This window comes from Grus americana, chromosome 2 (assembly GCF_028858705.1).
Source record: "Grus americana isolate bGruAme1 chromosome 2, bGruAme1.mat, whole genome shotgun sequence".
NCBI lineage: Eukaryota > Metazoa > Chordata > Aves > Gruiformes > Gruidae > Grus > Grus americana.
The window spans coordinates 164,122,369-164,136,768 of record NC_072853.1 but is presented as its reverse complement, the minus strand read 5'-3'; the positions used below and the strand labels follow the sequence as shown (position 1 = coordinate 164,136,768).

The window sequence follows — 14,400 nt, the reverse complement described above, 5'->3', positions numbered from 1 at the left end:
ATATGATGTCAGGAGAGCACACTTTGGCCTCTTCAGGGATCTGCGTGGTAGAATGCCATGGGACAAAGCCCTGGAAGGAAGAAGGGCCCAAGACAGCTGGCTAATATTCAAGGGTCACCTCCTCCAAGCTCAGGAGCGATGCATCCCAACAAAGCGGAAGTCAAGCAAAAACACCAAGAGGCCCCCATGGATGAACAAGGAGCTCCTGGGCAAAGTCAAACAAAAAAAGGAAGCCTACAGAGGGTGGAAGCAAGGGCAGGTAGCCTGGGAAGAATACAGAGAAACTGTCTGAGCAGCCAGGGAGCAGGTTAGGAAAGCCAAAGCCCTGAGAGAAATTAGTCTGGCCAGGGATGTCAAGGACAACAAGAAAAGCTTCTATAGGTATGTTAGTGAGAAAAGGAGGATGAGGGAAAATGTGGGTCCCCTCCGGAATGAAATGGGTGACCTGGTTACCCAGGATATGGAGAAGGCTGAGGTACTCAACGACTTCTTTGCCTCAGTCTTCACTGGCAAATGCTTGAGCCACACTGCCCAGGTCACAGAAGGCAGGGACTGGGAGAATGCAGAACCGCCCACTGTAGGAGAAGATCAGGTTCGAGAATATCTAAGGAACCAGAAGGTGCACAAGTCCATGGGACCTGATGAGATGCATCCGTGGGTCTTGAGGGAACTGGTGGATGTAGTGGGCAGGCCACTCGCCGTCATATTTCAGAAGTCCTGGCAGTCCAGTGAAGTTCCCACCGATGGGAAGAGGGGGAACATAACCCCCATTTTTAAGAAGGGTAAAAAGGAAGACCCAGGGAACTACAGGCCAGTCAGTCTCACCTCCGTGTATGGCAAGATTATGGAGCAGACCCTCCTGGAGACTGCTCAGGCACATGGAAAATAAGGAGGTGACTGGTGACAGCCAACACGGCTTCACTAAGGGCAAATCGTGCCTGGCAAATTTGGTGGCCTTCTGTGATGGGGTGACAGCATCGGTGGATAAGGGAAGGGCAACTGATTTCATCTACCTGGACTTGTGCAAGGCATTTGACACCGTCCCGCACAACATCCTTGTGTCTAAATTGGAGAGACATGGATTCGATGGATGGACCACGCGGTGGATAAGGAATTGGCTGGATGGTCGCACTCAAAGAGTTGTGGTCAACGGATCAATGTCCAAGTGGAGAACAGTGACGAGTGGTGTTCCTCAGGGGTCGGTACTGGGACCGGCACTGTTCAACATCCTTGTCGGGGATATGGACAGTGGGATCGAGTGCACCCTCAGCAAGTTTGCCGATGACACCAAGCTGTGTGGTGTGGTTGACATGCTGGAGGGAAGGGATGCCATCCAGAGGGACCTTGACAGGCTGGAGACGTGGGCCCGTGCAAACCGCATGAAGTTCAACAAGGCCAAGTGCAAGGTCCTGCACGTGGGTCAGCGCAATCCCAAGCACAACTATAGGCTGGGCGAGGAATGGATTGAAAGCAGCCCCAAGGAGAAGGACTTGGGGGTATTGATTGATGGGAAACTCAACATGAGCTGGCAGTGCGCGCTTGCAGCCCAGAAAGCCAACCATGTCCTGGGCTGCATCAAAAGAGGTGTGACCAGCAGGTCGAGGGAGGTGATCCTGCCCCTCTACTCCGCTCTTGTGAGACCCCACCTGCAGTACTGCATCCAGCTCTGGGGGCCCCAGTACAGGAGAGACATGGAGCTGTTGGAGAGAGTCCAGAGGAGGCCATGAAGCTGATCAGAGGGATGGAGCACCTCTGCTATGAGGACAGGCTGAGAGAGTTGGGATTGTTCAGCCTGGAGAAAAGGCGGCTCCGGGGAGCTCTAATTGCGGCCTTCCAGTACCTGAAGGGGCCTACAGGAAAGATGGTGAGGGACTGTTTGTCAGGGAGTGTAGTGGCAGGACAAGGGGGAATGGGTTTAAGCTGAAGGAGGGTCAATGTAGATCAGATGTTAGAAAGAAATTCTTTACTGTTAGAGTGGTGAGGCCCTAGCACAGGTTGCCCAGAGAAGCTGTGGATGCCCCATCCCTGGAAGTGTTTAAGACCAGGTTGGATGAGGCTTTGGGCAACGTGGTCTAGTGGAGGGTGTCCCTGCCCATGGCAGGGGGGTTGGAACTAGGTGATCTTTAAGGTCCCTTCCAACCCAAACCATTCTGTGATTCTATAACCAGCCATGATGAGGTGGAAGGGACAGCACGTTTCAGATGATCCACTCAGCCTACTCCCAGGAAGAAGCTGGTTTCCAGCGGCTCAAATTAATCTAGCAGCACTTCAGGAACCCTCATCAGAGGTGTCAGAGAAGGGTACCACACACACACAGCCAGCTCACCCTTTCTCGTTGAGCAGCTGCTCCATCTCGGTGATGTAACACTCATCACATATGGAAAGGTATTCCATCACCACCTTTGCATCCTTCTTATAAGCTTTGCCAATGGCTCCCTTATTTGCCTCAAACTGAACAATGTTGACTGTTCTGTACACAGCAGTTAAGGAGTTCGAGATGACAGAAAGCAGGGACTGGTTCTTTTGCTATGTCAAAGCTAATTGCTACATGACACAAAGAGATCTCCTCTGCTACTGGATTAAGGAACTTCCCTCCAATAGAGAAAAGCAACAGTAAAAAATACTGAAGGGCAAAAGGTCACAAATTTTGAAAGAATACAACTTTTTTTACAAGTACAGCTAGCAACAGAACCATGGAATGACATGAAGTAACCTGGAATAGGAACCCCACATTCACATTTGAACCATGCTTCACAGTCAAAACAGAGCCTAGCATTAAGCTAGGAAAAAAACCTCAAGCACAATAGTAAATCCCTTTTGCCCACCTGAGTGAAGTCACCCACATGCTCAGTCCTTTCCAGGTTATTTCCCAAAGTCATGCTCATCTGCCACTCTAGGTTTACCCTGTTAAATTTACAGATCTAACTTAAAACAGAGCTGCGCAGCTCTCCAAAACTGTCAAATCACTTTTCACTTCAAGAGAATCTGGTTTATTCTGAAAGGATATAGGTTCTTTGAGAGGCTTCTCAGCTATAAGAGGAACTTTGGTGGCACGGGCATGGCAGGAGAGGTCATAGCAGGAACGATCAGCACAGCCAACGATCTCAATCCAACCCTGAAAAAACAAAAGCGGAAGCTTTTACCAACTCACTTTTTTGTCCACTTAACCATCAAATATGTTTATTCACCCTTAAGCCCTCCCTGCTCCCATGAGTGTTTTTTCTACATAATTAGCTCTGTTACAATAAGCAGCCCTCACTTACTAGTCGCTCCTTCATTTGAATGATTCCATTTGTTTCCAGAGGAAATGATCAGTTATCTAACCAGCGCCTGTGTTCGGGGCCGGGTTTTCCACACGACTTGGCAGAACGCAGCACTGTGCCGATAGCTCGGGGCTGGGGCCAGAGTACACAATCCTATCACTCACATGCTACAGGCACACGAAGACATCGTGCCCTGGGGGCTTTGCTGCTCCGCAAATACGAAATAGACAGCAGGCAACCAGCCACACTAGAATGGCCAAAAGCTTGGCCTGCGAGCTAGTAAGACACAGCTCATATGCAAGGGAAGCACTTCTTTCAACATCTCAGCATGCATGGCAAGGAGGAATCTCAAAACACCATTCATGCACATGGAACTGATGAAGCCTTCCAACACTTGCAGCAAATACAACCACCACCTGGATTTTCTAAAAGATAATCCCATAAAAGAAAAGGCAGATGACCTGCTTTCCATTCACTCCGTCACATCAGCATGAGCATACAATCAGATGCTGCATGGATTTCCAGTCTGCAGTGATATAGCAGGGTGTCAGGAAAGGTATGTGAGCAGAAGAAATCCCCGTGCTGGAAAAAACACGGTGTTCCAGAACATCTTGGGAAATTTTTAAACAAATTGAACCATTAGGGTACTACAGCTACTTCTCAGGAGGTTTATTTAACAACTTTATAGAATGGATTTTAACCATTCAGTGTAGTTAACTTCTTACTACAGAGTGCTGAAGGCTTGTATAAACGTTTTTGGTCAGAGTTAAGTGACAAACCAAAGCGTGAGTCCAGCTCACAAGGTGGTTTTGTCATGCCCCTGGGACTGCTGTCTTCACCTCTGGATGAGGCTGTTGGACATACTGCTCTGTGAGTGTTGTCCTGATCTGTGACAAGGCTTGCAAAGTTTGTTAATCTTATTGTGACCCACACATGTCCAGCCTGTTTTGGGCTAGCTGGAAAGAAAGGCTGCTAACTACAGTCAGAAGAAGCCATTCCTTCAATTGTTTCTACAGAGCTTTTCTATATGAAGACAATCACTCATCCAAGCTGTAGGAATTTTTTTGTTCATATTAAGTTTTGTGGAATTTTACTGGCTACTATGGCTCTAACTAGCTGTAATGAAACATTACTAGTGATAAGCCTGTTTCAGCTCCTTAAAAGAAAAGAGAGAAAACAAAACAAAAAAAAACCAACCAGAAAACCCTGCATGGGCAAAAACCATCATCCACGCATAACCTCCTCAGCCCTAGGTTCTCCCTGCCCATAAATAAGGCTGTCTGAACCATTTGAAGCCTTGACCCATTCCCTGTGTGGACACCTTTGGGCCAAGCATGCTACCAGTTTGGCTATCAAACTGGTCAGGACTGTGGATGGTGTCTACCAATGCAAGGGTCACTGCAATGTCACAGGCTAACCCCGTAGACCAGCAAAATCCCTTCGATCTTTTGATCCTTTATTGGAACAAGATCACGCAGAGTTCTCTAGCTATTTTCAGGAATCTGCACACACCCCAGACGCCTTGGAAAGGCTAACCAGGAAGAAGAACACGCACTTCACTACACAAGGGAAAACTAATGAAATAACTTTTTCTTTCTTTTTTTAACTCAGATTCGACTAAAAAGTAGATTCTGTACCCTTAAAGAGGGGAATGACTTATTAATCAATACAGTCTAGTTACTATGCCTTCTAATATTTCTTTTGAAACTATCATTCCAACCGATATACTTGGCTGAGATTTACTGAAGAGGCAGAAAGCTCTCCAAGAGAGCCTAAAATGAGTCTAAGAGCCTTGCCCCTACCTACCTACTGCTGGTTTACTTGAAAGAAAAAAAAAAAAAAAAAGACATTTTTCAAAATCCAGCCAATATAAGAGAAAAACAAAGCATCCAACAAGGCCTGAACTGAAAAGCTCTTAACCACTCAACAGGAAGCTAAAAAATCCTTGGGAAATTTTTCTCCCAGCGCCTGCTGTCTGAACTGGTAGGAGTGAACTCTTATTTCTCACAGCTTGGTAGTGGAAACGGAAAAGCAAGCATTCTAGCAGGAAGGAATCTGCCCTGGAGTAACACCTCCAGCAAAACAAATCTTTCCCCACTGCTTTTACAGGGGTTATAGTCTTTGGAAAGCACCGGGACCTTTCCTTTAACTCCAGGTGAAATTTTACCACCGCAATGTCCACGGGCAACTTCAGGCTCCACCAAAGGAGTCTGAAGCATGGACTTACAAACAAGCATGAACAGTTTAAAGACTTTGTAAGGACTAAGGATTCAGAATATTTGCACTGCAGTAAGTGTGTTGATACCAACGTAGGGCTGGACAGAAACATCAGACTCATAGCCTTAGTTTTAAAAAGCAAGAAATAAAACAGAGCCCCTCCTCACACTATCAACAGATCTGACAGGGAGTGCAACTTGCTGTTTCGCTTTGCCACTTACATACGATGTTTTGGACTCTGCATCCCAGCAGTCACAGGCATAATGAGCCATCTCATTCTCCATGTGCTGTCGGAAGCGCAGCTTCTCTGGGGATACACCGACCTTTGTAAGGAAGAGGTAGATTCTGCCAATGTAGTAACCGAGAATGGAGTTATTGATGACACCCTGGAAAGGGAAAAAGAGGAAGAAAACAACCTCATAGACGTTAACTCCTAAGGAAGCAAAGTCATGATCTGTTGTACTTCTGCAGACAACTTGACACATTAGAGAGAGAACTTCCTGCAGCTGCCTGTGATAAAGTACTATGTCTCCCCTGAAACTATTACATCTTTTCAAATTCACCTACTGCCACTGGCAGTATCTCCATCTGAACAAAACAGCAAGTTATTATTGCTCTAGGACTCATCACTGATTGTTTCTGAAGATCACCCACTTGAAAATACTCTGCTGTATCCAACAGTGCAGTCACTGGTATTACAGCAGTGCATGGGAATTGCAGTTACGGTTCAGGACCCCACAACAGCTGTACCCTACAGTTCACAGTTACAATACAACAAGGGGGTGGTGTTCTTTTTGTTGTTGTTGTTGTAGTTTATGTTTTGGGAGGGTCATTTGGGTTGGAGGGGCAGAGCAGGGTTTTGGTATGGGGTTTTTGTTTGCAATTTTGGGGGAATGGGGGAAGTCAGTAAACTTAGTTATTCAAAATTTGTATGCAAGGAGAATCAGGTAGCGAAACCCCAACATGCAAGCTACGTACTGATGGGGGGCAGCAGCTGAGAATTAGATTCCCAGTCACTGCTGAGTTTTTGGTAGATATTAGTATTCCTTACCATTCCTCTCCCATTAGGTAAGTGTGAAGCTTAATCTCTAACCACTATCCCAGCACCACTTGCAGCCTTTCATTACTGATAACAAGGGCCAGGCTCAGATCTCAGTCACACTGGTTCACTGAAGAGAACTGACTCTTAAATCTGGGAGCAAACACCAGCTGGCACCGACACAACAGTTTGTAATTTAGCCTTGAGAGCAACCTTTAAGAGAGCAAGCTCCATGTACTTGCAAGAGGAACGTTACCTGTTGGACAGCATCTCCCAGCCGCATTACATGGGCGGACTGCCCGCTGACCTGCGCCTTGGAAGAGTACAGGAGGATGTTGAGATCTGCCACATTCTGAAACTTGGGGTGATTTTTCTCACTGGGATCCACAAAGTGCTCAATTTCTGCCATGGTGAATTCCCTAATGAAGACATAAACAACCATGTGTATTAAAGACTTTCTGTGGTAGCCACAGCCCTTCTAATAACTGATTATGCTTTAGCTTCTCACAAGCGAGTCAGTAGTTTAAAAACATATGCAAACTCAGAACCAAGATGATCTATAGACTGGAACATGAACCAGTCTTAACACTGGATTTATTTTCATCTTCAAATTCCTAATAAAACTTTCTACAAATTCATCTAGGGATCTCCAGGCCACGGTTACCACCACTGTGATTCAGAGCAGAGAATACCACCTTTGGAGATACTTCCAGAAGTTCTCTGGAGTTCTTCCAGACTGCTGTGATGCCCATATTAGAAGCACACATTTCCTACAGGGTCATGAAGACTAATCCACTGATTAATTCAGTAGCCTTAACTCCTATCAGAGATGCCTAAAATAGCCAGGTGAGGTGATAATTTCTTGAAGATAATTATACTGCTAAATCAGCAGTGGTGCACATTCTGTTTTAAGAATTTGTCTTTAATACATCTATACTCATACATTGATTCTTAGCCTTCTTGTCTGAAATCACTTTACATTGAATTAGCTTGTTATCAAGAACCTTTAAAAAAACTCTAGGTAATCATTAACTTTAAATCACAGGCATCAGGATGTAATTTGCTATGATAGCATAATAACACAGTCTCCAATAAACGCACCACAAGCATATAATTTATATTTGACTGAAAATGCATTTCAATGAGAAAAGTTCTCATTTCCAGATGTGCAAGAGAGAACAGGAGGGCTGAGAAAATTCCACAGAGGTTCTCTAGTGCTAATGCTGCCACTGCCTCTCAGTGACATTTATGGCACCATATTAACCAAGTTTACAACACATACTGCCTGTGGTATAGCAGAACCACACTGACTGTGCATGGGAGCTCTTGTTCCAGATTAAGACAGAGGAGACTTCGGTTCAGAATAGTTCAGTTGAAATACAGTTCATCCTTAATGAAATGCAATAATCACTTCCACCCTGAGACAGAAAGCTTTGAAAGTAATTCTCAATAACATTGAGCTTTCCTGCTTGACTGTTCCTGGGACACAAACACATGTCCTGAATCAGGTTATCTCCCAAGTTCCTCTCTGTAGTAAGTCGCAGAACTGCAGAATCTGCAGAACTGAGACTGGAAATACTTTTGCAAAGTCAATCACATTTTCATTCCTATTTCAGTTTTCAAGTAAATCACATGAACGTAATTAAACAAGCAAAGTTGCATATCCTGTAGAGAACACAGCTACCTTTAATATGATTTGTTTAGATTATGATGGAAGCCAAATTATGTTAGTAAAATTGAGTTTAATCTAGGTGTTTCTACTACAACAGCTATTTCAGAGATCCTACTTTTCACCAGCTAGGCTTAGACAGAATTCTATAGTTAAAAACTTAATCGAGTTCTTTGCCCATGAACCCAGAGACTCACTAGGCACATTATCGGGAGTCCTCTGGAAGAAAGCACTAGCGTGGAACAATCATGTACAAATGCTGGAAGAAAAGAAAGGTGCTACCTGCTCTCAGGCACCCTTCTGTTGAAAGAAGAAATTTGCAGTACCTCACTCTGATAAGGCCGGAGCGGGGTGAAATTTCATTTCTGAAGGAATTTCCAATCTGGGCAGCAGCAAAAGGCAGTTTGCCTTGGTTAAACTCCAGAAGACGTTTGAAGTTGAGGAATATTCCCTGCGCAGTTTCCGGCCTCAGGTAGCTGAAAGGAGACAGGGAAAAAAGGAAAATTCAGCAAGATAAAAGGGTGGGGAAAGCAGTGAGAAAAGAAAATCCACAGTTATTACAAAACTTAAAGGTGGTACTTTTTCTCTTGAGTCTTTTAACTCCAGACACAAAATAATGAAGCAATAGACTGAGGGGGAAAAAACAAACAAACATCAGCTGCAGCCCAAACACAGCACTCCATAGTTACTCCTAAAAGTAAACTGGATGACTTGGCTGCTTTTGAGATGCAAGCAGGGAATGGAAAAAGGCATTTGAATGAAATACAGTGGCATCAAGAAGGTTGCACGGAATGCAGCCTCCTTGCCTTTGCCCTGTACCAGGCTGTTTACAAACATGGATTTTGCAGGCAAACTGTGACTGCACCTCTGCTGTTACACAAACTGTGAAGTGGCTTTAGTGTAAGGCCCCTACATGCCCTACAGTGATTTGAGACTTCCACAGGGGACACCACCTACACAGACTATTTCATGTACTACATATATGACACGTATCTCCAATCCCATCCCAGAGCACATGCAAATATCACATTTTCCACTTTTCACTGGGGGTTCAGCTTTAGTTTCAGAGACCCCAACTCAAGACAACAGCCTCTACAATCTCACGCACTAACTACAAACACCTAGTAAATGATGCTACCACTGGATCACCCTGCTAACTAACTTCATCCTGAAACAGGTACGCTGAAGCAGGTTCTCTATAGCCATGAAGTTGCTGACAATTGGGAACCCAACATTAACTGTCTTTATGGAAACAACTCCAAGCAGTAAGGGCATTGCTGTGATCCAATTAGTCTGGCTGCTTCAAGGATTTTCGTGACTCTGCAACAGCTCCTTGCTTCTCCTACCTTGCACCAAGAGTACAAGGTGAAACGCCAATGCCTGTACAATGCCAGCCTGCCAGAGATGTCTTGGGACTGAAAGGTAGGGGAAGGCTACTCAAGAAAAAACTGAGTATTTCAATCCTGTTGAGACTTCATTTTTATTCCAAGTGATCTATGAAGAAGGGAGAGTGTGAGCAGAACAAGATTAGTACCTACCCAGGCATGTTTCCTCCAGGCCCAATGGAAGTCTTGAACATCAGATTGAAAGAAACAGGAGGGGACAAGTCATTCCCAGTGATGGGTGATTTCACGTTGTAGTTCACAAAGAGATCTGCAAGTTCTTGCTGGCCGTAATTGTCCAACTAATATCAAAACACAGGAGAATTATTACTAGATAACAGGAATGAATTATGCCCTCTTCATCTTTTAGTGAGCACAATCCACAGCTCTGAATCACCTGCCCAAAATACTCCCATTTAACCTAAATTTTCAAGCAAGCTGAAGTTTGAACCAATGGTAAAAGAATACACTGCACGTCTGCAAACCCATTTTAGTCATATAGGTCCACAACTCAGCCATACCACAGGAAGTCTGAAGGCTAGATAGAAATGCAAGCACTGAGCATGAGAGTGGGCGTAAAGCAGAAGAAAAGTCATTGGGACTGCATCACCACCCACCAGTAGCTTCTTTTGAACAGTTTCAGCTAAAACCTGGGGAGCAGTGTGTTGGGAAGGAAAAAAACACAGCAACAAGAGTGAAAAAAGCTGAAATTTCTGCAGGGCTTTGTCTGCACTCATTTCTCTTTCTTCTGCTGCATGAAACACAATATTCATTCAAACTATGTATTGGATGCTTCCTTTCAGAGCTGTTCTGCATTTTAGTTAAATAGAGCAAATCTGCAGCACAGGGCTTCTTGGTGAAAGATTTTCCATTTGCTCTGAAAACAATTTGGTAACAACTGGACATTTTCACAAGTGGGATAATGTCAGCCCCTTGCAGGACCCTACCTTCCTCTCTCTCTGAAAGATGGGAATCAAGCAGTAGTAGAACCACAGATCTAACTGCAATCTAACCACACAAAAGCTGCAATTTCTGACACTGTTTTGTGCATTTATGTACTAGCCTTTTGCATATGTACATTTAAACGTAGTTTCTAGACTTAAGTACCATAGAGGATCTATACTGAACAGTATAGCAATGATTTAACACTCAAGTTTAAAATCAAATGAGCTGCTTCTAGCATTAATTGTCATGATCCTTCACACATCAAAGAAAACTCAAGACGGGAGACTATTAATAGAGGGATTCCCCTAAAGGATGGTCAAAGTTCAGTGTTGTAGCGTGGAAAACCAAATGACAGCTGCTCAGTGACGCAATACACTGAAAAAAGTTGCTCCTTCTGGAAGGAAATATTCATTCTATGCATGGCTCTGGAAGCATTTATCTTTGAAGTCATGAGAAAAAAAACACTAAAAACAAAGTAAGAAAAACAAATCACAAAAATAAAGGCAAACATTTCTACAGCTGCTCAGGAATGTCAGCCTGGAGCACCAACTATTCTCATGGGAATAAAAGCAAATATCTACACAGGGTGCTAGAGACAGAGGAGCAAATCTCAAGTGTTTCAAAGCTGAGACAACTTTAAAACATACCAATTCAGTGCTATGGTGATTCAGAAAAACCCTGACAAAACTTCTTATCCATCTCTGTTCCTTTGTATCATACAGGGTGGATTCAGAAGAAACAGGCTTTTTGCCAGGGTGTGAGGTGGAACACAGCAGACCAGCTCCAAGGACAGAGCTTCAGGCCTACCAATGCAACATTCAAGAGACTAATATAATAGCAATAACTCCCCAAAAGAGCAGAAGGGAGATGAAATTCACCAGCAAGTTTACAGTATTTGTTAACCAGTAAGTTTTCGGTATTTAGGAACATGTACAGCCTACGAGATCTGTGAGGTAAAGATTTCTGAGCACGTTTCAAGACACAGAAGAGACACTGCCTCTGGACTAGGTGCACTGCACTTCCTCTGTTACACACACATCCCTGAAGCATTCACCTCCTCATGCAGGCACCTACCTGCGTTAGAACATTTTCCATTTCTGCCTTTTTTTCTGCTGTGCACTTCTTGTCAGACATAAGCTTTTTCAGGTGAGCTGTAAGCAAGAAAAGTATGTAGTGAGTTTATACTGCAACCCCATCACTGACCCCAATCTAAAGGTAGACAGATCAGAAGGATCCTCCAGCATGAGCGTATGTCCACCATTTGCCTTGCTTGTGTCTGTCAGGATAACTCCACTCACGTCAGCAGGGCAACGCTGACCTACAGCTGCGGAGCTGCACCAGTTCGCTGTACTGTGTGCCACAAGGAAAACAACAGGTCCTTATCTAGCTTCTTTCCAATACTCGTTCCTCTAAACCCAAGCAGTAGCTTTGTAGTCCCTTTCTCCTTATTTTCTTTCTATACAGACTGGAAATTAAAAGCAACATCTGATCCCAAGCCAGCAAGGCTAATTTTATCCAAATGGACTCAGAGGCACGTACTGAGTTGGTACAGTAGGGTTAGATTGCATTCTACTTTAAAGCATAACATTCTCCATGAGATACAAAGGCAGACAGTGATGCCAAGACTTCCCACTCTCATTTGAAAAAAAGCAATCTGACTTTTTAGTGGCAGTAACAGCAGGTGGCTGTTCACCAGTGATGGGCTGCAGAAGAGACAAGGACAGTCATCTTTGTGATGCTGTTCAGCGTGCAGAGTGGGCAGAGGTTAGATGGGCTTCTTTTGGTTTTTTTAATAAAACAAAAATTCTGACTGAATATTATGAAAACAGCTTTCATGCCAATATAGATATTTCTACATACTTAACTTCCAAGGAAAAGCCAGAAAATTAGGGACCACCATCCACTTAAACATAGAGCAGAACAATCCTTTCTTTCACAATGGAGCGGTACATAAAAAAGTTTTCAAATAGGTTTCTTATTTCTAAGATTCCTTCATGTGATTTTTTTCGCTGTGTTTTAAACAAAATTTAATCAATAACCAGAAAGAAGTGAGAGGACTTTGCAAACCTAAGAAATGCCTGAAGTCTGTTTAACATTCCCAAAAGCCAGTTGAGTTCTAAGGCATATGAAAGTCAGCAGCTGCCACGTAACTAACCTTTGCATAGGGAAGCATGCTCTGTCTCCTTATACCATCATTACATCATTTCTCAGTTCTGAACAAAAAGCAACTGAAACTCAGGAAAACTAAGATCAGAACACGGTAGAGAACAGGGACCTTGTTATATAGGGAGTCCTTAGCTTACACAACACAGTAATCTTTTATGGCCTGATGACAGAGGGTTTTACAAAAAGGGACCCAAGAGTGTTTTTATTAGAGATCCTGTACTTCATTTAAGACACTAACACAGCGTTTGAATGGAACTGAGAACTTATGGGATCTTTGTTATGGTACAATTAATGAACTCCAAACACAAGTATGAAAGACTGGCTACACCAGCTGGCATTCCTTGAGAAAGATACTCTTTTCCCATGTTTGTACCACTGCAAGGAATCCCCAAGCCCACCTAACCTTGGAACATAACCAAACCTTTTAAGAGATGATCAGCACGAAAACATTCCCCATTCTTCACATCTTTCACCATGAAGTCAGCAAACTTGTCTACATGGCCGGAAGTCCTAGAAAAGATGATACAAAAAAGGAACATGAAAGCTGACACCAAACAGCCCCAGGTCCTGTGTGATCCCAGCGGACAGACCACTATCAAGAGAAATCCTTCAAACTATGTGTCAAAACTATGCGTCCAGAAAATCTCATCTGTGAGAAAGTATCAATACATCTAAATCTTAAAATGTGTCACCAAGATGACACTTAGCGCCTTTAGGGACTGCATTGTGATCAAAGCAAGACGCAGATGTAGTTATGAGGAGTAACCAGTAGTTCAGGTGGACAGATTCCCACTATTTTATAATAGTGATCTGTGAACGCTTCTGCGTGTTATGCCGTGACCCAAAGTAACACAGTTGACGCAGCTCAGACTCCCATTCCAAAAGCTTCTGACATATTTAGCAAACTTGTTGGAAGTCCTCACAGAGATAGGTGGAGATGAACAGCTTCAGAGTCTAAACTATGCTCTCACCCTTGAAGATGGCCCCTCTACCTGGTCTGTGGATAAAATGAGGGCTACAATCCCCAGGGCTACAGAAGCATCATTTGCATTCAGAGCTCAATTAAGACATTGTATCTTGCCATCCCTTCACAGAGAAGGGAAGGATGGTCAAGCAGGCTGGCCACTGTCCTTAACTATGACCCAGGTGTCCCAGATTTAGGCAAGTCAGCTAATCCTTTTTTTTGTCTTCTTGATCTTTTAGAAAAAGGAATAATGGCAATTTCTTACCTAATGGGACTGCTAAGACATTAAGACATTAAACTCTCAGACACGAGTCCCACCGCTCTCTCTGATTTATGGAATAACAGTTTGTCACACTGACCTGTGCACTGATATCTAATTATTTTGCACTGTAACGGGTATTAAATTGGGTGACCCAGTCTCAAGATCCCTGTGGGTAACTTTACAGAAGACTGTAAAAAGCAACTGTGACCAGAAATTACATGCTGCAGAAAAAAAGACCCATATTTACTTCAGAACTGGCTCTGGCGTGAGCATAGTACAGTCAATCTCCAAGATTTGCTCTTCCTGAATAAAGTGCTGCCTCCATGCCTGGATGATGTTGTTCTTCAAAGCACACCCAACAGGCCCAAAGTCATACAGACCACTGACACCTGCAAAGAGAAAAAGGTAAAAAATGTGGTTGGTGCGAGATTGTATGAACCCACACTGTTTGGAGGAAATGTCCTCCCTTCTCACTGTTTCCATCCGTTGGTTT

At 43.8% G+C, this 14,400-nt stretch overlaps 1 protein-coding gene across 1 annotated transcript in view; it reads right to left on the bottom strand.

Annotated features, from left to right (window-relative positions):
• Positions 1 to 14,400, bottom strand: part of GARS1 (glycyl-tRNA synthetase 1) — a 31,188-nt gene that overhangs the window by 8,842 nt on the left and 7,946 nt on the right. The window contains exons 4-12 of the mRNA XM_054815215.1: positions 14,155 to 14,296; positions 13,103 to 13,191; positions 11,590 to 11,666; positions 9,727 to 9,872; positions 8,515 to 8,664; positions 6,776 to 6,938; positions 5,702 to 5,866; positions 3,003 to 3,115; positions 2,327 to 2,467 (exon numbers count right to left, since the gene is read on the bottom strand). Coding sequence (XP_054671190.1) covers positions 2,327 to 2,467; positions 3,003 to 3,115; positions 5,702 to 5,866; positions 6,776 to 6,938; positions 8,515 to 8,664; positions 9,727 to 9,872; positions 11,590 to 11,666; positions 13,103 to 13,191; positions 14,155 to 14,296 — 1,186 coding nt within the window. The remainder of the gene's footprint in view (positions 1 to 2,326; positions 2,468 to 3,002; positions 3,116 to 5,701; positions 5,867 to 6,775; positions 6,939 to 8,514; positions 8,665 to 9,726; positions 9,873 to 11,589; positions 11,667 to 13,102; positions 13,192 to 14,154; positions 14,297 to 14,400) is intronic.